Consider the following 23,514-nt stretch of genomic DNA (forward strand, 5'->3'; position numbering starts at 1 on the left):
CTGCTCTGCACAGAGGCCCTCAGTTTGCCAAAGGGGATAATGAGTCTACAGACCGAGAACTTCTACCTGCGAATGCGGCACAGAGCCACATGCACTCACGTCCGGTTAAAGCGGATGCTACAAGCCACGCTGATGTCCCAGGAAAGTCCAACACCCCCCACATCATCGGCAGCACACGGATACAGCACGACTGGTTGTCAAGCCACTCCTAAGAACCGTTCCAAGGTGAGAGGAAGCAGAGCCCTGGAGAAGGATCGCAGGACGGTCCTCCCTGCCCGCGACGGTCGGTTTGCAACCTGGTGTTGGCGGGCCCGTGCCGAGCGTGCTACCTGGACACCAGCTACAGCTGACCCCAACCCAAATAAGTAAATATACAGGAGTTTTAAAATAATACAAAAACTATTTTTATTATTTTTAAAGCCAGCACAGTGGCTTTTGGCATAACTATCCATTTCTAATACAAAATTGGATTAAATAAATATCATCCAATGTATAAATAGACCATGAAACAATTCTCAAGATAAAAAGAGAACTCTTCTGTAAATAAAAAAAAAATTAACTTTAAAAACTTTCTTTAGTGGTGAATTAAGAACAAATCACTATGTCATTTTAGAATCTGAAATAGAATACAAATCTCGGTTTAATACAAAAGTGTTCATGCTGTGAAGTGTTACACATAAAAAAGATTAAATAGCAAAATCCTTTATGCTTACCAGCTATTGCTCTGCCATTTCTACTGATCTTTATTTTTTAGTGTCTTAAATATTTATTAGTCATTCTCACCAAAAATAAAAAAATAAAGCCCTACCACAGCGCCTGAGGGCAGTGGACGTGGACACCGTGAGCGCGTCCGTCTGAGCACGTGTGCGTCTGTGCACGGGACACACAGGGACCACAGGACGCCTGGTCCGAGACCCTGCCAAGGCCAAGACGAGGCCAGCAGGAGGCGGGAGCCGGGCTCCTGCACGCGCACAATCCCGCCGCCTCACGCTGCAGACAAGAGTGCGAGATTTCAATGGGTTTCTCGTTAGAATGAAGTCAAGACACGGAGGCCCCAGGTGGAGATGGCCCATTAAGCTGGGTCATGTGTGTTCCTTTGAAATTTTATGATAAAAAGAAACAAAAGCATCTACACTACAAGAGTACAGATTAACCGGCAAAGCTGGTGTTGTGATGTGGTGAAGCCGCCACCTGCGAGGCCAGCAGCCCGCATCAGAGCGCTGGTTCAAGTCCCGGCTGCCCCACTGCCAATCCAGCTTCCTGCCGATGCCTCTGGGAAGGCAGTGGAAGGTGGCTCAAACGGGGAACCTGTATGGAGCTCCTGGCTCCCGGCTTCTGCCGGGCCCAGATCTGGCTGTGGCCGCCCTCTGGGGAGTGAACCAACAGATGGAAGACCTCTCTCTCTGTCTCCCCCTCTCTGTTGCTCTGCCGTTCAAATAAATAAATACACGAATCTTAAAATCAAAACAGGTAACTGTAGTTGGGGAGGGTCAGTTGCAAAATCTCCCCCACCTCACTTGCTATGCGATAAGTTTTAGAAAAATAATAAATTAGCAATGATCAACACTTGATTAACTGTTTTGTGTGTGTGTGTGTGTGTGTGTGTGTGAGGGGAGGGCACAGTTTTGACTTTGAAATAACCTTTGGGGAAAAAAATTACGTAGGAAGCAGGCATGAAATATCCCTAAAAACGCACACTAGGAAAGCAGTTCTATACAGCTTGTGTAGTTCCTTTACAGAATGCTGCTGACATGAAGGACCTCTCAGGTTGAGATGTCTGTCTCAACACGTTGCAAATATTCTCCCAAAGCGAGGAAAAGCCACAGGACAGAAGCTCACTCCCACTTTAAATCTCGCGCCTGCACTGACACATGCGTGTCCGGCACATCAGGTTGGAGGGGTCACGGAACACGAGCTGTCAGCCTGAAACCCAGACTTCCTTGTCCCCGAGGACAGAAGAGGGGCAGGAAGACGACACTGGAGGAGCAGAGGGACCCGTGGCTAGGAGGCATTCCTGCCCCATCGGCGCCCTCAGGGTCCCAGCTGCCCGCAGGGGGGCTGTGGGGGCGGGGCTCCCCTGCGCACTCGCTCCTATGCCCCTGACAAGCAGCACAGCGGAGCCTGGGGAGCGGGGGCGCCTGAGAGTTCACTCGCAGGCCGCCCACGAGGAGCCACGGCTCTGGCCTCGGCGCGGCACCAGTTCCCAGCCTGGCTCCAAGTTCAGTGTCTTTGGGACGGGGAGGGATCCATCTCAGCTCCTTTTCGTGTTTAACAATGACTTCACGAGGACACTGGGTTAGAGACAGCTGGGCCTGCCGGCCAGGGGGCGGGCCGGGGGCCGGGGCCGGGGGCCGGGGGCCGGGGGCCGGGGCCGGGGGCCGGGGGCCGGGGGCCCACTCTCCTGAGCCACACCTGCGCTGTGCAGACTTCACGGAGGTAGAGCCAAGCGGCAGTGAAGCTCTTCCTGTGAAAGACACCTGGACTGGAGTTAACCCAAGTGGCGAGCCTGTCTACCTTCAGTATTTTTAAAAGAAAAGCATCGATCACATTTCCGAATATCACTTTCAAATTTATGGTCATCCCAAGGCAGTATGCTACGCAGAGGTGGTCTAGAAACACAATACTCTATGCAAAACCCCGGTGACGCAGGAAGCTGGATCTCTCTAGCAGGACTTTTTAATCAGCCAGCAGAATATAAAGATCAGCCTGTAAACCACAAAGATTCAAGTGAAAGTACAACTTCCCAAATCCTTACATTTTTCAAGGAATGTTTTGCAAAGAAGCAGCTTTTGTGATCAGGAAGTAGATCAAACCAGTAAGTAAATGTCTTGTGTTTGCCTTCCAATAATTTGAGAGAAGACATAAAATGGGTTATTGATAGATTTCTTTTTCTTTAACCAAAATAAAAATAGGCTTTAGATTCATCTGTTAAGGCCTGACATAGGCATAATTAATTAATACAGTTCACTAAACTATGCTTTCTGTACAATTTGGAAACTAAACCACCCTTTTCAAAGGGGTCCTGAGGTGACATTTAATGCTAAAAGCAAAATAAATAGCCCAGCAAGAACGAAAATTTAAAATTCCAATAATTTCAACTTTGGGGGATATTTGTTCACCAAAATTAACTAACATTTCTAAAATATTTTAATACAAAATTGTATATAAAAGAAAAAAGTGCATTAAAAGCAGAACCTTTGAAACTCTAGCACACTTACAATTATTCTGAATAGACTGACAACAGCCAGTTACACACACTGACATTCAGGGAAACCTCGAGATTTATAATAAGTCCAGCATCACAAGAATAAGTCAAATAAGGCTTTCGTTTTCTTAAAAAAATATACAATACACAAAGCAGTTTGGAAAAAAAGTAATATTATTTAACAGTTTTCTGACTTAAATATCTTCACGTAACAAAAGTTTCCATCTCACCATCAATATCACGTATGTACATCCGCAGAGGTGAACAACAGCAGGATCGGAAGGTGCCTTCCCGACTAACAGTGAACGTCTCCTTCTTAGGAACCGGCAACGAGCCCCTCTCTCACTGCACAAAGTCCATACGATATTTATAATAAAACTACTCTCTTCTGGAACCAAGGAGGCAACGAGAGAAAATAAAGGCAATTATTTTTCAGGAAAATAAAATAAAACCCAGCTTTATATTACAATGGAAAAGAGACCCCTCTGCGGGAGAAATGACACAATACTGATCTGAAGTGCTGGTGGGGCGCGGAGCCCCGGGCGCTATTCACAGAGCAGACAGCCCCGCCGCAGAGCCCGCCTGCCGCCTGCCGCCTGCCCGCGGCTGTCTGTACACAGCACAGGACACCAACGTGGAGCCAGGGGCCTTCCCAGCTTTGGAATGCCGCGCGGACGATGCGCGCGCGGCCCCCGCGTGGGTGGGATTCCGTCTGGGACGTGTTTGCTGTGGCACCGTTGATGATACTGAGAATTCCCTGAAATAAAACACACGCTCCTCAGGCTGAAAGAGAAGGTCGCGGCGTGGAGACCACGGGGCAGCGCTGCCCGTTCCCGGCACACGGCCTGCGCACCCCGGCTGCAGGGATGGCTTGTGCGGGCGCGGTCCTCGCCCAGCGCACCTGAGCAAACGCTCCTGCAGTGGCCATGGCACCGGCCCTGGGCCAGCTCCTCTGGCCTCCCTGCTGCCGCCCCACACTGCATTGCTCTGCAGGACCCGAGGTCCGCGTAGGAGAGCGCTGGGCCAGCCAGCTCTCAAGGTACTGGTTGCATTAACTTATGGCAGACTACAAAGAGTCGATTTCTTCTAATTTTCCAAATGCACAGACAAAAAAGTGGCAAAAACTTCCCTGTGCGGTGGGACACTTTCCTGCTCTAAGCTACGCCTCGCCTAACAGGAAGCATGGCGGACATCTGGCACGCTTCTCCATGTTGACTCTGTCTCTGCTAATACGACGAAATCACACTAAGTGACAGAAGACCGGCAGCTTCTGCCGTACCGATGCACCGGCCGAGGTGTGGAAGATGCACCTGCCTCTCGCAGTACCTGAGTTCAGTGATCTGTAGACAACGGGCAACGCCACGTCTACATCTTTCCCAGCTTCCCTCCTGTCAGTCTCTGAAAGACAATGATTCTTAGGGAATTTCAGAGCTAAAAACCGATTGTGTAGTGTTTCCAACACTTGAAGCCCTGAAACAGAAATCCCGGTGCGCCGTCCTGGCCCGTGGCCCGGGCCGTGTCCTCCGGCCGGCTTCAGAACACGTTGGTGAGCGCCTGCCACTCGCCCGCCGCCTCCTGCACCACCTCCTCCAAGTGCAGGGTCCTCAGCTCCTCCCCGTCCTGCTCCGGGTGCCCAGTGGCCTCCGGCAAGGTTCCTGTACACAGGCAGAGAAAGGACAGGCACAGCCTCAGACAGGCAGCTCCTCGCTCGCCTCGCCCTGTGGGCTCGGGCGGCAGGCTCAGGCGAGGAGGGAGCACGCAATCTCGCCCCGCGGAGGGGATGTTCCGCCCACCTGCTCCCCAGAGGCCCCGCTGCTCACGCACACACACCTTTTCACACCCGTCAAACCGAGCCATCATGCCAGGCATGGCGGACTTCCCTACTTCTAACTCCTCCTCTGCAGGTTTGCTATACCCGTTCCCGAAACACAGCCTAGAGTCAACAAGAGGGAGCCCACGCGATCCCACAGCCCGGGATCCCGACTCTGACAGCACCAGGCTGGTGGAGTGCAGCAGCCAGGTGTCCTCTGGGCCGAAAGACGCCGGCTGAGCAGCAGGGCACCTGCCGGCCACTGCCATGCAGCTCCACGGCCCTTGACGGCACACGGAGGCAGCAGCGGCACCGACAGGGCCTCCTGAGTGCTGCCCCCAGGCTACGGGAAGCTCTGTCCACTGACCACTCAATGCACCCACTCAAGTCTGGGGGGCCGCTTTGCTCCTAGAAAGTTCTGTACCCTCTGCCGAAACAAATCAGAAATACATTCTGACCAGGTCCTGTGTTGGGGCGGGCTGCTCCCAGCCAACTTCGGAGCCAGCAGACACTAAGGGGTGAGCTGACCAAAGCCCAGAGTCTGACCTGGGCACTCGCTGGCCCCAGGCCGGGCTTTCTTGGCTCGTGCCCTGCGGGCGCACCACACACAACACCCAGTCCCCGCGGGCCCTGGGAGAGCCCGTGCGCGGGGCTGCGGCGCCAGGGCCTCTCACCAGTGCAGCTGTGCGCCCGCTTCACATGCAGCTTCATGTTGCTCTTCTGCGTGAAGCCCATGGCGCAGTGGGCGCAGCGGTAGGGCCGCTCCCCCGTGTGCTTCTTCATGTGCACCTGCAGCGCGCTCTTCTGGTTGAAGGCTTTCTCGCACAGCGTGCAGTGGAAGGGCCGCTCCCCTGCAGGACAGAGGCCACGGTCAGCATCTCTCAGGCCGCTGCTGACAAGCGTGTGAGAGAAGCTGAACCTGAAGAAAAGAGGCCACGGTGGGTTTGGCTGTGTTTTTTTCTGATGTTTATTTTATTTGAAAGGCAGTGGGACAGAGAGGAAGAGACAGAGAGACCCACCTACTGGGTCACTCCCCAGATGACAGCAACAGCCAGGGCTAAGCCGGGCTGAAGCCAGGACCCTTGAACTCCATCCGGGCCTCCCACACGAGTGGCAGAGACCCACGTGCTTGGGCCATCATCCCTGCTTTCTGAAGCACGTTGACAGAGCTGGATCAGAAGCCGGGCGGCGAGGACTCCACCGGCACACCGGTCCCAGATGCCAGTGTTGCAGGCAGTGGTTTAACCTGCGCACCGCATCGCCAGCCCCGGGACACGGCGATGAGCCGCCTGTTGCCCATCCAAGAGTTTTGGTGAAGCCACTCCGTGCCAGGACAGCAGAACTCCCATCAGCACTACTCAGAGCCCCAGAAGCACCCATGATAAAAAGCAGAGCATAAATGGTTTAAACGAAGACAGTAAGGACACGAGAATACCAGCTCCACTCAACAGACCACACGTGCTTTTGTGAACGCTACTTAACTGCACTCATGTTAACAGGGAGACTGAAGAGTGAGAGGAAGGGGCGCCAGGCCCGACGTCTGGCTCCGCTACCCACCCCGCACTGCCCCAACGCCACCTGCTCCCCCCCCTCCCATCCCGTGGAAGCTGTCTCACGGGGTCCGGAACAAAGGGAAACTAAAGCCGGTCCCCTCCCCAGTCCTTGCAGTTATACAAGTCCCAGCCAAGGCAGCATGACTGGCAACGATTCCAGAACATGCGTGGCTTGTTCCCAGAGCTCTCAGGGTTAGCTGGGGCTGCATGAAGCGAGGCTGCAGCAGGAGGACAAGTGCTAGGCCCTGAAGCCAGAACACCGTGTGCTGTCAACAGGCAGCCCAAGACGCAGGGCACCAAGCACCCGCAGACAAGAGACCCTCAGGAAGCCGGGCTCGGGGTCATGAGTGCGCACCCTGGCTGTCCATGCGCTCCCGGTCACACGCTGACGTGTGTGCCCAACGGGAGGCCTGCAAAGCGTTCCTGGTCCTGGCCTCAGACTGCCCCAGCTCCCACCCGCACGGCACTTAAGGATGAACAAGTAGACAGAAGATCTCTCTGTCTCACTGCCTTTTGCATAAAATGAAAAAAGAAAATCTTGTAAGTTTAAAAAAGTTGGGGGGGGGTAAAGAGAACATCCTCCTAAGCGACACAGTCAAGATCAGGTCCATCAGCCACCTGGTGGGCTCCAGTGTGCACATGCGTGCACATGCACACGCACACACACGGCCCAACACCAGTCTTCACGATCCACTTAACTACAAAGAGCAGGACAGCAGATGTCACCACCACCACCTTACCTCCAGTCACAAAGAGGAAAACACAACTCAGGAACAAATACAAATGCTGCTTCCAAAAATCAGGTAAAAATACTAAAATATTAAATGTTTCACAGTTGCATGAGCAGTGAGTATCTGAGAAACTGAAAGGGAAAATTCCACACAGCACCCAGGGGCGTGGGGCAGGCATCTGGCACACGGCACCCGGGGCGTGGGGCAGGCATCTGGCACGTAGCTACGTCGCTCCATTGCTCAAGGGGCTGGTCTGAGTCCCAGACACTCCAGCTTCTGACTCAGCGTCCTACTGACATGCAGCCGGGGAGGCCGTGGTGAGGGCTCCAGTACCTGAGTCTCTGCCACCCAAGTGCGAGACCCGGACTGCGTCCAGGTTCTGGTTTCAGCCTGGCCCAGCCTTGGCTGCTCAGGCATTTGAGGATTTAATTGGTGACTATAAGATGTTTTGTATCTGTCTCCCTGTCTTTCAAAAATGAAAATAGACGAATTTTTTAAAATTAAAAAAAGAGGGGCTGGCACGGTGACACAGCAGATAAAAGCCACTGCCTGCAGTGCTGGCATCCCATACAGGCCCCAATTCATGTCCGGGCTGCTCCACTTCCGATCCAGCTCCCTGGATGCATCTGGGAAAGCAGGGAAGATGCCCAAGTGCTGGGGCCCCTGCGCCTGCGTGGGAGACCCGGAAGAAGCTCTTGGCTCCTGGCTTCAGACCAGCCCAGCTCTGGCCGTTGTGGCCATTTAGGAAATGAACTAGTGGATGGAAGACCTCTCTCTGTCTCTCCCTCTCTCTCTTTGTAACTCTGCCTTTCGAATAAATAAATCAATCTTTTTAAAAAAGAGAAAAAACAGATACCTGTTATTAAACCACTCATTCTGAGAGACGCTATGGAAATATTTAATGAAGCACATAGACCAGGAGATTAAAGGAAGACAACAACCAGTGCAGCTCAGTGTAGACGGCGCGCCCATTCTCCACACTCCCAGATGGCACCTGCCGGTGCCCAGCCTGCAGCTCCCCTGCACTCTCCAGTCACCTCCGCGCTCCCACGGTGCTCAGTGCCGTGCACCTACCTCACCACCACAGCAAACGGCACTCACCTGGAGCAGGCATGCAAACAACAGCAGCTCAGCATAGAACTCCAACCACACACACGGAGGCTCCAGGTCCCTGACGGAGGCCACAGCCCAGGGGGGGAGATGGGAGGGAACCCAGGAGGGGTGGCCATGTGGGCCCTGGGGCCCTGGTGGCCATGGAGCAGCCCCCCGGGGAAGGGCTACATGTGCCAAGGCCAGAGGACGACTCAGAAAACAGCTCGGGGAGAAGGGGAAGGCTACTGGCCCCGGGAACACTGTGCTCCAAAGCAGAGGGACGACGGGGCAGGCGAGTGGAGGACCCGGCACGGCCGTGCCAGGTGCCGTGATGGAGCCGTGGGTGACCGAGCCCCTAGCCAGGCCGGGGTGTGTGTGTGTGTGTGTGTGTGAGAGGTGCTCCTTTGGCCCAGGGTTTCAGTGTGGCCACTGCGTGGACGAGGGGCTGAGAGCAGGGAGCCTTGTGGGTGGAGCAGGGGACCTGAGAGGCGGGACGTGACGGGAGGAGGCAGACAGAAGGGCTCCAACAGCGTTACCAGAGGACAGGGGCCGCAGGGCCGGCTGGGTGGGTGGGTCCGTGTGCCTGTCCTAACAGGAGGGGCTCCTGCCCGCGGCTTCCGTTCTAGGGTGAGGACACAAGCCGCAGTGTGTCCGAGCTGAGAGTTAGTGAGGATGACACACGGATCACAACGAGGGGGCCTGGAAGCTGTGGCCCTTGTACGTCCCCAGTCCCGCTGTCTCCTTCCAAAGCAAACGCATGGCGGCCTCGCACCCCTTACCTGTGTGGATGCGACTGTGCCGCTCCAGCTGGCTGGGCTTGGCAAACGCCTTTTCACAGGTGTCGCATTTAAACACTCTTGGCTTCTGGGAGCTTAGGGAAGGGCCCGCTTGGTGCGTCTGCATGTGTTCCTGGCAGAGATAGCACAAAGCGACACGCACATGAGGACGCTAACAGAACCTAAGACCACAGAGCACAAAGGGGAAACCAAGCCCCACACCGAAGCACCAGTGGCAACCACGAGACCAGGCCACGTGGTGCTGCGTTCCCCAGGACCAGAGCTTGTCACCAGGAGCCAGATGGAGAGACCCCAGGCTCCAACCTGAGCTCTACCACAAACGATGTGGCCTTGCCACACCTGCTTCCAATGGGCCATACACAGTCCTCCCACGGGCTGCAATGAGGACACCACAGCCAGTCCAGGGACAGCGCCACGTCACGCTCCTCCTTCAGCGGTGGACACAGCCGGTGGCAGAGACGTCCTTCAAGGACACTCTCCATAAAGCCTGCAGACCGCGGAGGCTCCTGCCTCACCACGGCCCCAGCCTCCTGAAGCTGCAGGGTCACGTGTGGCAGAGACTGCGCCCTGGGACCAGGGTGCTCACCTGCCTGCATCCGCAGGGCACTGGGTGCCACCGCCTCCTGCTCCCAAGGCTCACCAGTGCCGGCCGAGCCACCGTCTGCAGGAACTTTCCCTAGGCAGCGCGTGGCGAGTGTCTGACGTGCACAGGCGTCACGTCACTCCACGGCCAGACAGCACAGGAGGATACCGAGAGGCTGGGCCCTGGCTCCACTGGGCACTCCGGCAGCACAGGGCGAGTGCCGGCCTGGCCAGGGGCAGGCGCCCTCCGTGGTGAGCAGGCTGAGCCTGGGCTTCTGCTGCCCCAGGCGGCGCCACAGCTAACGACAATCTCACTGAACCCTGAGCGTGCTAAGGTCAGAGTTCCCCGTTTCTGGGACCCCTGTCTTCACACAGTGAGCGCCTGCTATGTGAAATGTGGAAGGCTCGAGCAGACACATGCACTCCCCATGCACCCAGGGCCTGCATTCGGCGTGCACTGTCCTGGCTCTGCCACAGCTGCCGCACGGTCGCTAGGCCCGTGCGCGCTCTCATGCCCTGCTCTGTGTTCATCTGCTCCTCGTGCTCCTCCCCTGACCGTGTCTGACTGGCCTCGCTTGTGAGGACCTGCACGGTTCTACAGGGCTGGCCAGGGTCTGTGGGACACCCTCTGTTGGGATCTAGCTCATGTTTTGCTAGCACCAGAAGCAGGCCGCGGGGCTCCAGGAGGCACCAGCACAGACTGACGGACCCACACCATGACCTAGCACTGGACACGCACCACGTGCGACTCAGGCTCCAGTGGCACTGGTCAGGTTTGTCCAGGACAGACTTTGTCTGGCTTTTGGCCCTTTCCGCGTGGTTTCCCTTAGAAGAAGGAGAGCCCTGGGCTGCACATCACTCAGCTGGGAGTCTGCCCACTCCTGCTCCTGCTCCTGCTGCCTGGGCCTTCCCCGAGCTGCCTCTCATGGACATCCAACCACCTGCAACCACATGGCCATGGCCGTGAACGCCGTGCAGGGAGCCTGTGTGTGCGGAGGTGCACCTGCAGGGCGGCTGCCCAAGGTGAGTGCGCAGCACTTCACCAGCTGCGGCCACCTCCCCTGGGAGGCCTGCTACCTTGTGGCGGGCACGCCTGCGTCCTAGAGCCTTCCCAGGATGGCCGGTCTGACAGGTGAGAAGTGGTGCAACGCCGCTCCAACCCACATCAGAAACCGACACTGAAGTGCACGGGAGGATGCGCACCAGAGACGGCCACGACCAAAGCGCGTGGTGAAGGGCTGTGCGCCACAGGCTTCTCAGACATGGGGGATCTCTCCCCAGGCTCCTGCCCGGCCCGGGTGAGGGCTACCTTGAGGTGCGTGGCACGCTTGAAGGCCTTCCTGCAGACGAGGCAGCCGTGGATGCGCTCCTGGCCGTGCACCTCCCTGCTGTGGTGCATGAGCACGGCGGCCGACGAGAAGGCGCGGTCACACTCCAGGCACTGGCGCGCCCGGCCCTCCTTCTCGGGCTGGGTGCCCTGGGCCAGGGTGGCTGAGACATCCGTCACCTAGAGTGGGTCAGAAATTTGGTGACTTGCCTCTCTCAGCATCAGATGAGCACATTCCACACGGCAGCAGATGGCCAGGATCACAACAGGCCCACGAAGATGTGGACACGCTGGCCCACAGGGCGCACCTTGCATCATCTTGGTCAGATCTAGCCAGGGACACCGGACGAGGGCTGACCAACCAAGATTTGACAAACGAGTGACGGCCAGAGCCAGACAGACCAGGTGCAGAGTCCAGGACCGGCAGTGCCATCCAGGCCACTGTGGGCCAGAGTGGACCCCCACATGCCTGTTCCTGCAGCTGAGAGCGCGTAGTGACACGGCCACCAGCCTGCCGGGATGGGGACCACGTGAGCTCCTGCACACAGCGCGCGCCCCTGAGCGCTGCTGAGCTTGGGCTGGGACAGGAATCCGCCACGAACTCTGAGAATGCTCTGACTGAGGACCACTCCCACCAAGCCGCACCACACGCCAATCGGCAGCAGCAGAAGGCGCCTCCATCAACGTGGGCGCCACACTGACCAGGAGGGCTCAGCTCCTCTGCCCGGCTGCCACCGCTTCAGAAACCGATACGAAGAGTAGGAGGGGCTGATACTCAGCCTGGTCAGCACACAACAGGGGTCAGCTGTGCGACGGAAATGCGTGAGGATTAAGGCAACGATTACAAGAAAACTGACGGTACTTTCTGACACTTTCATTATTCCTAATTTCTCAGGTAACTGTTCATAATCCTGGAATACACACTAGAGGAAAATATTTAACTGCAACAAGATTTCAACAGGGTGCTCTGGCATTATTAATCTGTGCTGGAATAAAAGAATGGTGTGGGGGGAAGAAAGAACGAAACAGAAGAGACACTGTGAGTGTGTGACACGCCCCAGACAGATGTGTGCACACGCATGTGGGTACGCACACAAACAAAACATGCTTGGACGTGTACACACAAGGTACTTCCTGTGAACAAAGAGCATGAGGAAAACACTGGAGTGGTGGTGCGCACACTCCCGCACCTGCCTGAGACAGAGGCCACACTGACGATGTCCATCTGCAGGCACGGTCACCAGCACACAACACAAACACCTCACTCACGGCACGCAAGAGTTCTATGTGAGGCCCACAACACAGACACCTCACTCACGGCACGCAAGAGTTCTACGTGAGTCCCACTTCACTCAAGGAAGCACTAAGCACAATGCTACTTCTACACACAAATGCTTTCCAGCAACAGTGAGGCTGCTGGCCCCCGCTGGGACTGTGCCTCCAGTGACCACGCACACGTGAAAATACACTGAGGTGCCAAACGGAGAGGGGACTCTGTTCCAGGTGGGCTGAGCTGAGCTGAGCCATGCAGCCTGCCAGTGTGCCCACACCAGTCTCTTGGATCAGCTTTCGGGGCAGTAAGCCTGAGGGGCAGGTCTGCCTGGGCAGGGGCGAGGGGACTTGGCCCTGCCCCTCTCAACCCGCGGCCACAGACCTACTGAGCTCACCTCAGACAGGCCCAGCACGTAACCAGCCTCCCTCTAACAAGCTGGCTTCTTCCTGAAAACCTGCCTGGAGACCAGCAGATGGCGACTCACAGGGAGCCCAAGAGCGACCATCGAAAGCTCTGTTCCTGTGTTCAGACACCCAGCCGGTTCAACACCTGCTGTCTCTCACAAGCAACCTATCTTGAGAGGTTTCACTTACGTTTGAACCTCAGTTTCCCTGTGCATAAAAACAGGCACCGCCACAGGCACCTCACCGAGTAACGCACATCGAGAGGGGCAGCGGGGCTTCATCTGGCTCAGTGGGTGACACCACTGTCTGGGACACGTGCACCTCCTGTGGGAGTGCCTGGGACCCAGTCCGGCCATTGCTGTCATGCACGCTGGAAGGCAGGGATGGCTCGAGTGCGAAGGGTCCCTGCCACCCACGTGGAGACCTGAATGGAGGAGTTCCAGGCTCCTGGATTTGGTTTGGCCCAGCCCTAGCCATGTGCGCACTGAGGAAGTGAATCTGCAATGGAGGATCCTTCTTTCTCTCTTTCTCCCTTTCTGGACCCTGCTTTTTAAATAAATAAATTGTAGAAGTGTCGAGGGGGGCTGCCACTGTGGCATGGTGGGTTAAGCCGCCATCTGCAGTGTCCACATCCCATATGGGCACCCCTTCAGATCCTGACTGCTCCACTTCTGATCCAGTTCCCTACTGAGGTCCCTCAGAAAGCAATGGGAGACGGTCCAAGTCCTTGGGTCCCTGCACCCACATGGGAGACCCTGAGGAAGCTCCTGGCTCCTGGCTTCCGATCAGCCCAGCTCTGGCCATTGCAGCAGAGACTGGCTGTGGAGGCGGCTCTCGACAGCCCTTTCCCAACACACACACGTCTACACCGCAGTCTCACTCAGCATGGGTTTGCCTTCAGAACCTGGGATGGAAAGGCAAGGTAAGCGAGATGCCAGCATGACAGCGCTGTGCCAGGACCTGCACCCAGGGCCAGGAGCTTGCTGTGTCCTGTCTCTCTGACCTGTCCCTGGGGTGGCCATCAGGAGACACCTTGTCTTACACATGGGACGGCACACAGCCGGAGGGCTGTCTATGGCCCCAGGCAGCGAGCACGGGAGTTAGGAGGCGCACAGCACCACGGGCCGGAGCCAGGGCGCGGCAGGGGCTGGAAGGGACTGAGCTGAGGGCAACCCGGGCCCAGAAGCTTTGGTTGGCTCCAGCTGCCTTCCAGGAGCACGGAAAGAGCAGGCAGCGACCGAACGCCGCTCGTTCTAGCACGGCAGAGCAACACAGACGGCACCTCGCAGGGCTTCTCTGGCCGCTCAGACTGTGTGCTCTGTGGCACTGCTAGCTAGCACGCGATGGCTGTCAGGCGGAGGCTGTCCCCGGCCTGAGAACATTCAGGCTCCCTTGGGCACGGGAATCCCCGACAAACAGGACTCCTCCAGCTGCAGTAAGCTGAATGCTGAAATCACAGCTTAGAAAACAGCATGTCCGTTCGGTTTGCTGGTCGGTGCATCCAGGCAGCAGGTAAGGTGTGCACCGCACTGTGCCAGGAGCACTCTCTGAAACAGGACTGGGCAGCTGCCCTCCTCAGGCATGGCCACAGCGACCACGAGGCCACAGCTGCTTCCGTCTGCCCCTCAGGGTGCGCAGCCAGCTCACAGGCCTGCGTGCACCAAAACTGGTCTACACTTGGCTGGCCCCTGGGACACGAGCCACAAGCTCTGGACTTCCTACTGGGCAGCAGTGTCTTCTAACACAGGAACTCACTCCAGAGCGCCCGTGTGGACGGCAGGGATCCAACTACTTGAGTCATCACCTGCTGCTCCCGGGTCTGCACCGGCAGGAAGCTGGGGTCCCTACAGCTGATACTCCCAGGCATCCATGAAGACCCCAACAGCTAGGCCAAATGCCTGCCCACTAGTTTAGTGGTAATAAAACCTCAGCCCCAAAAAATCATGGAATGAAACAATGAGATCCTGTATCTGTCACCACAGGATTTGGCTGTGGGACACGTCCCTAGAGGCTGGCCCCAGCTGCCCAGGCCACCCTTGTCCATGACCCTGTACCACCACCCCTTCCAAATCTGTAGGTGTATGAACAAAGGATATACCGCACCTGGTAGGCCACTTCTTCACAGGGGGCAGCTGCCGACTGCGGGGTGTGGCTCACTAGGATGACCTGTGGGGAGCCCGCGCCTCCTTGGCTGGCCAGGGAGGGGTCCGTGAGCAACGCTGGGAACTGCTGGCCCTGGAAAAGACAATTCCGGTTTTCATATACTGTACAACAGCCATGCAAGTGGTGATTTTTATGACGTTTTATGAGGCAGCTGCTTTGGAAAACAAGCTGGTAGAATCACCATCTAGCTCAGCAACCCCAGAGATGTGCCCATTGCCCACTGGGGAGCGGAGCACACGGCGCTGTCCACAGCAGCAAGAAGTGGAAACTGCCTAACGTCCAGCAAGTCTGGATGCATCGCAAATGGGGCACACACAGGACCGGGTGTCACAGTCTGGACAAGGGGTGAGGGGCGGGGATTACAAATGGGGTGCACGCTGGACCGGGTGTCATGATCTGTGACAAGGAGAGAAGGGCGGGGATTACAAATGGGGTGCACACTGGACCGGGTGTCATGGTCTAGACAAGGGGTGAGGGTTGTAAGTGGGGCGCACACAGGACCGGGTGTCACGGTCTAGACAAGGAGTGAGGGGCGGGGATTACAAGTGGGGTGCACACAGGACCGGGTGTCACAGTCTGGACAAGGGGTGAGGGGCGGGGATTACAAATGGGGTGCACACTGGACTGGGTGTCATGGTCTGTGACAAGGAGAGAAGGGCGGGGATTACAAATGGGGTGCACACTGGACCGGGTGTCATGGTCTAGACAAGGAGTGAGGGGCGGGGATTACAAGTGGGGTGCACACAGGACCGGGTGTCACGGTCCAGACAAGGAGAGAAGTGTGGGGACACGCTGCAGCATGGGGGAGCCTCGGCAACAGCAGGGACAGAGAGACGGCCAGCCACACCGCTCCACTCACATGCAGACCCACGGAGGACACGAGTGGTTTAATACCAGTAACTTGCAGAGGATGGACACTACGGCTCAAAAGAAAGCAAGCCCTAAACAGCAGGGCTAGCAGCCCTGCTCACTTTACCCTGACACTGCCACCTGTGGTAAAACACTCCACAGGCAAACTCCGACCTTTCACTGACACCCAAGAAAACCACACTTAGAAGCCCAAATCGCAAGTTTTCAATGGCTTACCCAGGTCAAGCATCTGTAAGGAGTTTAATAAGCGGTAAGAATACAGACGAAATAACTCCCTTCATCTATAAGGAAACCACTTCTTCCTGTATTCCAGAGTAAGAACTAAGATCGCCTTGTCCTGCCGAGCAGGCTTCCCGAGGCGCAGGCCCGCACCTGCTCACAGAACACGGCGCACAGGCCCTCCCAGCTCACGACTGCGCACAGCTCAGGGAGAGGAGTCCTCTCGAGCGTGCCACTGAGAAAGAAACTTCCCCGCCCGCTGCCGCCCTCGGCATTTTCCCTCCAAGTCGTCTTCATGTCAGTAGGTTTCAAATCACTGCACTTCAGCTTCCACTCCAACAAATCGTATTTCAAAATAAAATAACTGTTTCTGGATTAGAATTATCACCCACCCAGAATAATATTCTCCTAAAATTGGGCCCTTTTCAAATTTAAATCAGGATTCATTATGGATTTATAAAAATGTATTTGTTTCAAAATTTTGGCTTTTATGGGTTCAACTTTGCCCATAACTAAACTACTTAACAAAACCACTTGAGACCAATTTTCAGGGCCGGCGTTGTGCCACAGCAGGTAAGGCCACCATCCACAAGGCAGCACCCCATAAGGGTGCTGGTTTGTGTTCCGGCTGCTCCACTTACAACCCAGCTCCCTGCTAATGGTCTCAGAAAGTAGCGGAAGATGGCCCACATGTTTGGGCCTCTGCACCCACATGAGAGACCCGGAAGAAGCTCCAAGCTCCTGGCTGCTGCCTGGCTCCGCCCCAACCGTTCTGGGGAAGTGAGCCAGCAGACGGAAGATCTCTCTTTTTCTTTCAAGTAAATAAATAAATCTTTTTTAAAAAAAGACAAATTTTCTTTTCTTATACAACTATTTTCTAAGACTTCACAATGATAAAACCCCCCAAAATATATGTAATAAATAATAAGCATCTGTTCTTTTCATTTCTTTCTAAAATTTACAATAATTTAAATGTTTACTTTATAGGCGTTTTCCTTTAGGGAGGTCTTAGTATTTTTCATGAATCTGCATGAAATTTTAACTGCAGGAAAATGCTGAATATTGGATTTCTCTATGCTCCTCTTTCCTTGCTGTTAGCTTTCACCAAATTCAAGAAGCACAGGAAATTTTAAGAACGTACATGAAGCCATTCCATATTCATCTCCTGACCTCTACTGATCTCTACATTAATCATCAGAAATGCTAATTTCTCATCACCAGCTTCTGATGTTCAGGTCTAATGTTTATCATTATCAGTTACAATACCTATAGACATTTCTTGTACGTTCATTAATCTCTTGAGAACAGTGCTGAGTTAATTCATACCAGGATTCATTCTATTTAGAAAACACCACGCGCAAAGTCAAGAAACGCTGGATCTGGCTTTTCCCGGTTTTCAGAGGATTAAATCAGCGCAGGACTACTGCAGGTCTCAGCCAGCAGCAGAGACTCAGGAAAAGCCTCTCACTTCTGCTGGGGGTTTTAACCACTTTTTGGACAAGGTAGGCTAACGCGCCATTTTGATTTGTAAAATTTTGTACTTGAGAATACTGCTGTGTGTGACCAGAGGCCCTGGCCCCCAGCTGTCCACAGCCCCCAAGTCTGAACCAGAGACATCGCATGACCATGCCCACCTCTAGACAGAAGAGCAGCAGCACGGCAGCCAAGGAAAAGGGGGAGGAAGCAATTAGCTCTCAGTCTGAGAGGGAGAGGCGTCCCCGCCCAGCGTGGCGTCACCGTGGGGAATTCTGTAGCATGGCCGCCCCCCCACAGGACACTGAGCTCCTGCACCCAGACACACCTGCCCTCTACACCTAAGGCAACTGCTTCTACTCCACCACTTCTAAGTGGAATAATACACACAAGAAAACACTGCTAGGATATGTAAGCAGGCACCCCCTGGGCCAAACCTGGGCAAGAATTCTATTGCACAGAACACACCAGACGTGGCTTCCTGGGTCCACACAGGCTTGTCCTGGGCTGGCCCAGCAGCTTCACCGGAAGAAACGTGGCAGGTTGGGACAGGAAGAGAGGAGGCTGATCACCCAGACGTTACTGAGCCAGAGGGGAAGCCGCTGTATCCACGGGCATGGGTCCCTGGCTGGCGCCGGCCTGTCATGCCAGGACAGGGCTGTGCTGGGGACATCTTGGTGAGGGCCTGGGGAAGGCCTGCTTGCCTCGGGTGTGAGTGTCCTGCCACCGTCCCGACAGAAACGTCTTTCTGGCCACTGATCCTGGGGCAGAGCCAGAGCTTCAGGGAGGTGCCCTACAGGGACGGGCACCAGTCTTGCTCTGGACGCCAGAGTTGTTACCATTCTCTGGTACAGTGAGCCCAAAAGGCCAAGAAGGGAACTGAACAGGGCTCAGCTTCCTCGCACGACGGCAGCCAGGTTCAGCCGCGGTCGCCGGTGTCCTCTGGCACGGTGTTTCACGGCCAGCTGTCCTTTAGTCCTCCTCCTAACTGGCCGTACTTCATCATCATGGCTTTGCTGGCCAAACTCTGAGGAGGTGTGTGGCATCTGAGCTCAAGGCATCATGTCCGAATGTAGCTGCCTTGGATCCCATCAAACCCTAGGGTTGGGGTGACAGAGCGGAGCCCCGGGGGCTGTCAGACAGAGGGGCCATGTTCACGACAGAGTGGGGAGAACGCACGGCCCGTGCAGGCTGTACTCGCCTCCGAGGAGGGGAAGCTGGTGTCTGCATGTGAGGACAGAGGTCCCTGCGGCTCTGTGGAGGGACGAACAGTGGATGGCTGGTTGTTTCTGTTTAGCTCTATCTTCTACACTTTTCCATACTGTCTGAACCCCTTTTTCCTCCTTTAAACATGTTTTTTTAAGCTGGAAAAGAGAATACTCCCATCACGAAAATCAGTGTCCAGAAGATACACCTAGGAGAGTAAATGCAGACTGTGTGCAGAGGCCGTTCTGAGAGGGTCCGTAGCTGCCATCTGCACGCTCCAGGGCACCCACCTGAGAGGTGATGTTGAGTGTCACGGTGTCCAGGCCTCCCGACAGCATGCCCTGAGTGTCCGCCAAGGTCAGCGTCACGCTGGCGTCTCCCCCAACGCCTGACGAAGACATGACCAGGTTCTGAGTCGAAATGGCTGACGGGGACATGGGTGTTGACGAAGGCAGGCTCCCGCTCGCAGGATTCAGCTCTACAAAAGAGGCCAGACAGCACGTCAGTAAGAAAGCTGAGCGAGCCCGGCTGTCAGCGCAGGGAGGAGAGCGCCAGCTCCCCTCACCAGGCAGCACCCTACAGAGGCGTCAAGGAAACCACAGACCTCTCACTCCAATAACCTGACAAGGCTGCTCTTCCGAATGAGTACGCACAGAGAAAAGCCAGCGAAAGGAGCGTGCAGGCCGGCCCTGCAGTCCCGGTCCCGGCTCCTGCTGCAGCACCAGCACTCAGGAGCTCCGGCCGAACAAAGCAACTGCGTGAGCGCCACGGGCAACGACGGGTGCAAGCTGAACAGACAGATCCGGCCACCTCTGCTCAGCGCCTCACTCCATCCCCTGCGCGTCTACTTACTGGGAACACAGGCCACCAAAAGAAGCCGCACGTATCTTTAAACATCAACTTATCCTGCGTGACATCTTCACTTCCTCAGGAAATGGCAACAAAACCTTTAGCCACTCCCCCCTGCAGCCAACGGTGAGGAAGGAAGAATGGGCAAGGACAGGCCTTTCCTTCGCTGGACAGACACGGCGCACCTTCCTGGGACACGGAGCAGCCGAGGACCCTCGGAGTCCTGGGGTGGGCGGCGACGGCAGCAGCTCTCAGCTGTGGCTGGTGGGCGTGAGCACGCACGTAGGGAGGCACAGCCCGCCAGCCGTCCATTGGCCCACTCGGCCACAAACAGGCACCAATCAGCCACTCACAGCAGCCCCTGGGCTAGGGGCTAAGGACACCAAGACAATCAATGAAAGATAAGCAGAAAGGCTGTTCCCTAACTAGATTTCAAAACAAAGCCAAGTCAACCGCTGAGCGCCTTCTGCGACCTGGGCACAGTGGCCGGGAGCCTCCCCTAGGAACGGGGCCAGCAGGGAACTAGTTACTTACTTGAAACTGGAGCTCTCCAACTACAAGGCCTCCACAGATCCACACTCTTGGAGTCCCACACTGTGCTGCACAGACCTGGAACCTTCAAAAGCAGTATAACCATTAGGAGGCTGGGGCTCCGCAGAAACCACGCCAGCTCCCTCCCGCCTGCCCGGGCGCCCCGCACAGAGCTGAATCCTCAGGCACGTGGGGCAGGAGGGGGAGTGTGGATGTGTGGAGGACGCCTGCACGCCTGAGCACTCCAGTTACCAGCACAGCACCTCGAGGCAACCCGCGCTCCCGCCACGCTTCCTGGCTCCTGCAACCCGCACGCAACTGGACTGGACCAAGACAGGAAGAAGGGTGCTGCATGACGCGGGTCACCAGGAGGGCCGGGTGGGGGCTGGCCCAGCGCGGGGAAGCACATTCCTGAGTCCTACCAGGGTCACACGGGAAGGAAAAAGGCAAGGCTGAGACAACTCACGACTGCTCAGCCAGCAAGGAGGCCGGCCCTCACCCTAACCTCAGTGGAAGGCCCCAACAGAGAAGCGCCTGCGACTTCTCAGGGTCACTAATGCACCCAAAGGCTGCAGGGCGGTACAGCAGGGGAGGGCCTCAGAGGGACAGAAGCCTCTGTGTTCATTCAATCAATCCCAATGCCAAGTGCAGGGAAGCTAAACAACCGCACAGAGGGTCAACTCCAAGGGCGAACCTCTGGGTCTTAATTCAAGAGTCTGTCCAGATACCAGAGCAAGGAGACATATCCTCAACTGGGCTGAAAGGAACACAGGACTACAGTAGGAAAACATGGAAATATTCTTGAGCACAAAATTAACTAATTTTACAAGTCACAAAAAGCTCCTAATTACATATTCCTTAAAAGCTCTAGAAGTCATAATACAAAAAGAAAACTATTTATTTAAGGGGTAGAGAGTCAGGGAGAGAAGAGAGGAGGCCAGGGTCCTCCGGGTGCCGGCTTGAATCCTGGCTGCTCCGCTTCTGCTCCAGGTCCCTGCTAATGGCCTGCAAAGAGCAGCAAGGGTGCCCCAGGCGCCTGGGCCCTTGCCACTCAGGCGGGAGATCTGGAGGGAGCTCCTGGCTTTGGCCTGGTCCAGCCCTGGCCCTTACAACCATCTGGGGAATGAACCAGTGGATGGAAGATTCTCTCTCTTCCTCTGTATCTGTAACTCTTTCAAAACCAAAAATAAATAAATAAATCTAAAAAAAAAGACACACAGAGAGAAACGTTCTTGGCCGACTTTACCACTAACATGGCCAGCAGCAGGCCGCTGGCCCAGCAGTGAAGGCACCCTCAGCCCACACAGGGCTGCGGCTGTGCCGGCCGTCGGTGTGAGGCTGACACTCACCGTCTAAGGACCCCAAGCCCGAGTCCCCGGGTTCCACAGCAGCTTCCAGCTCCTAACTCCAGCCTCCTACTGGTGCAGACCCCGGAAGACAGTGGTCAGAGCTCCAGGAACTGAGTTCCTGTGACCCACGTGGAGACCGGGACTGAGATCCCAGCTCCTGGCTCCAGCCCAAGTCCAGCCTCAACCACTTTGGGCGTCTGGGAAGAACATCAGCAGATGGGGGCTCTCTCTTTGATACAAACAGAAATGAATACGCACAGACGTAAATAAGTAAATTTGTAAAGTCTAAGAGCCTAAATGAAAGGAAAAAATCCAATCAGCAAAAAGCGCATGTTTCTGCAAAGAGGAAACAGCACCGCTGCCCAAAGGACCCCAAGCCTGAGACACTGCCGAGAGGCCGTGCTGACCATCAGGGAGAGGCTGTGCTGACCGTCGGGGAGAGGCAGTGCTGACCGTCGGGGAGAGGCTGTGCTGACCGTCAGGGTGAGGCTGTGCTGACCGTCGGGGAGAGGCTGTGCTGACCGTCGGGGTGAGGCTGTGCTGACCGTCGGGGTGAGGCTGTGCTGACCGTCGGGGAGAGGCTGTGCTGACCGTCGGGGTGAGGCTGTGCTGACCGTTGGGGTGAGGCCGTGCTGACCGTCGGGGAGAGGCCGTGCTGACCATCGGGGAGAGGCCGTGCTGACCGTCGGGGTGAGGCCGTGCTGACCGTCTGGGTGAGGCTGTGCTGACCGTCGGGGTGAGGCTGTGCTGACCGTCGGGGTGAGGCTGTGCTGACCGTCGGGGTGAGGCTGTGCTGACCGTCGGGGAGAGGCCGTGCTGACCATCGGGGAAAGGCTGTGCTGACCGTCGGGGTGAGGCTGACTCTCACTGTCTAACTGGCCACATGACAGCACAAGAAGCATGCATTCTCATTCTACGTCACTTCTCAATCCTGTCATAACATCTACGACTGTGCATTAAGTAACCAGCTGTACCAACCCATGTCTCAGATCACGGGACGCACGCAAGAAACCACATAAACTGAAACACAGAACCCAGCACGCCGCCCTGGAGATCTGCCACGGGCTCCCTGGCACTGTCCAGCAGTCCCCTGGAAGCCAAGACTGCTGCACTGACGGCCAGTTCTCTCCTCAGCCAAGGGGGCGCTGAATTCCTAACAGCTCCAAGGCTGCAGCCACACGGCCCGGCCCAGGGGCAGGAGAGGCATGTCTGAACGGCAGGAGGAACTCAGAGCGGGAGAGGCGAGGATTCACAGCCGCTAAGGAACTCAGAGCGGGAGAGGCGAGGATTCACAGCCGCTAAGGAACTCAGAGCGGGAGAGGCGAGGATTCACAGCCGCTAAGGAACTCAGAGTGGGAGAGGCGAGGATTCACAGCCGCTAAGGAACTCAGAGCGGGAGAGGCGAGGATTCACAGCCGCTAAGGAACTCAGAGCGGGAGAGGCGAGGATTCACAGCTGCTAAGGAACTCCAGAGAAAACAATACACGACCCGCAAAGCAAGCAATGACGCAGAAGACAGTGTCGAGAGCTTATCTAACTTCAGTAGCACGACAGACTCTGAGATGTTACCCACTATAGACTAAGAACCCGAAGCTTGGAGCTCAAGTCGATTGTAGTACAATCCAAGATTCCCTTTAGATGAAAACAGTAACACTCATTTCAAATTAGAAAGTAAAGGATTAGCTCCTATGATACGGCTTTACAATTCCTCCAAATAAAACAAACTGAAAATGCAGGGCACAGGCCAGCTCACAGTGGGGTACATGGGGGTCAGAGGTCAGCTCACAGTGGGGTACATGGGGGTCAGAGGTCGGCTCACAGGGAGGCACACGGGGGGGGGGGAGAGGCCAGCTCACAAGGGGGCACATGGAGGTCACAGGTCAGCTCACAGAGGGGCATGTGGGGGGCACAGCTCAGCTCACAGGGGAGCACATGGAGGTCAGAGGTCAGCTCACAGGGGAGCACACAGACGCCACAGCTGAGCTGACCAGGGGTGGTAATGGAGGCAATGTCCCTGAAGAAAAGATCACTGGCTGGAAATCCAGATTTGGAGCCACTTCCATCTGCCCACCTGTGATCA

General features: G+C 55.9%; 1 protein-coding gene across 8 annotated transcripts in view; it reads right to left on the reverse strand.

Moving 5' to 3' along the window:
* Positions 1-2,543: 2,543 nt before the first annotated feature.
* ZNF236 (zinc finger protein 236) overlaps positions 2,544-23,514 on the reverse strand; it is a 103,971-nt gene continuing 83,000 nt past the window's right edge. For 7 of the 8 annotated variants that reach the window (XM_051838587.2, XM_051838586.2, XM_051838593.2 and 4 more), the window contains 6 exons: positions 18,996-19,183; positions 14,878-15,009; positions 11,080-11,277; positions 9,171-9,300; positions 5,690-5,866; positions 2,544-4,860 (listed from right to left, as the gene is read on the reverse strand). In XM_051838587.2, coding sequence (XP_051694547.1) covers positions 4,739-4,860; positions 5,690-5,866; positions 9,171-9,300; positions 11,080-11,277; positions 14,878-15,009; positions 18,996-19,183 — 947 coding nt within the window. In that variant the 3' untranslated portion in view covers positions 2,544-4,738. Of the gene's footprint in view, positions 4,861-5,689; positions 5,867-9,170; positions 9,301-11,079; positions 11,278-14,877; positions 15,010-18,995; positions 19,184-20,088; positions 20,171-23,514 lie in introns of those variants that run through there. The other variant, XR_011379153.1, reaches the window with a different exon arrangement.

The sequence above is a fragment of the Oryctolagus cuniculus genome, chromosome 10 (genome assembly GCF_964237555.1).
Source record: "Oryctolagus cuniculus chromosome 10, mOryCun1.1, whole genome shotgun sequence".
NCBI classification, from domain to species: domain Eukaryota; kingdom Metazoa; phylum Chordata; class Mammalia; order Lagomorpha; family Leporidae; genus Oryctolagus; species Oryctolagus cuniculus.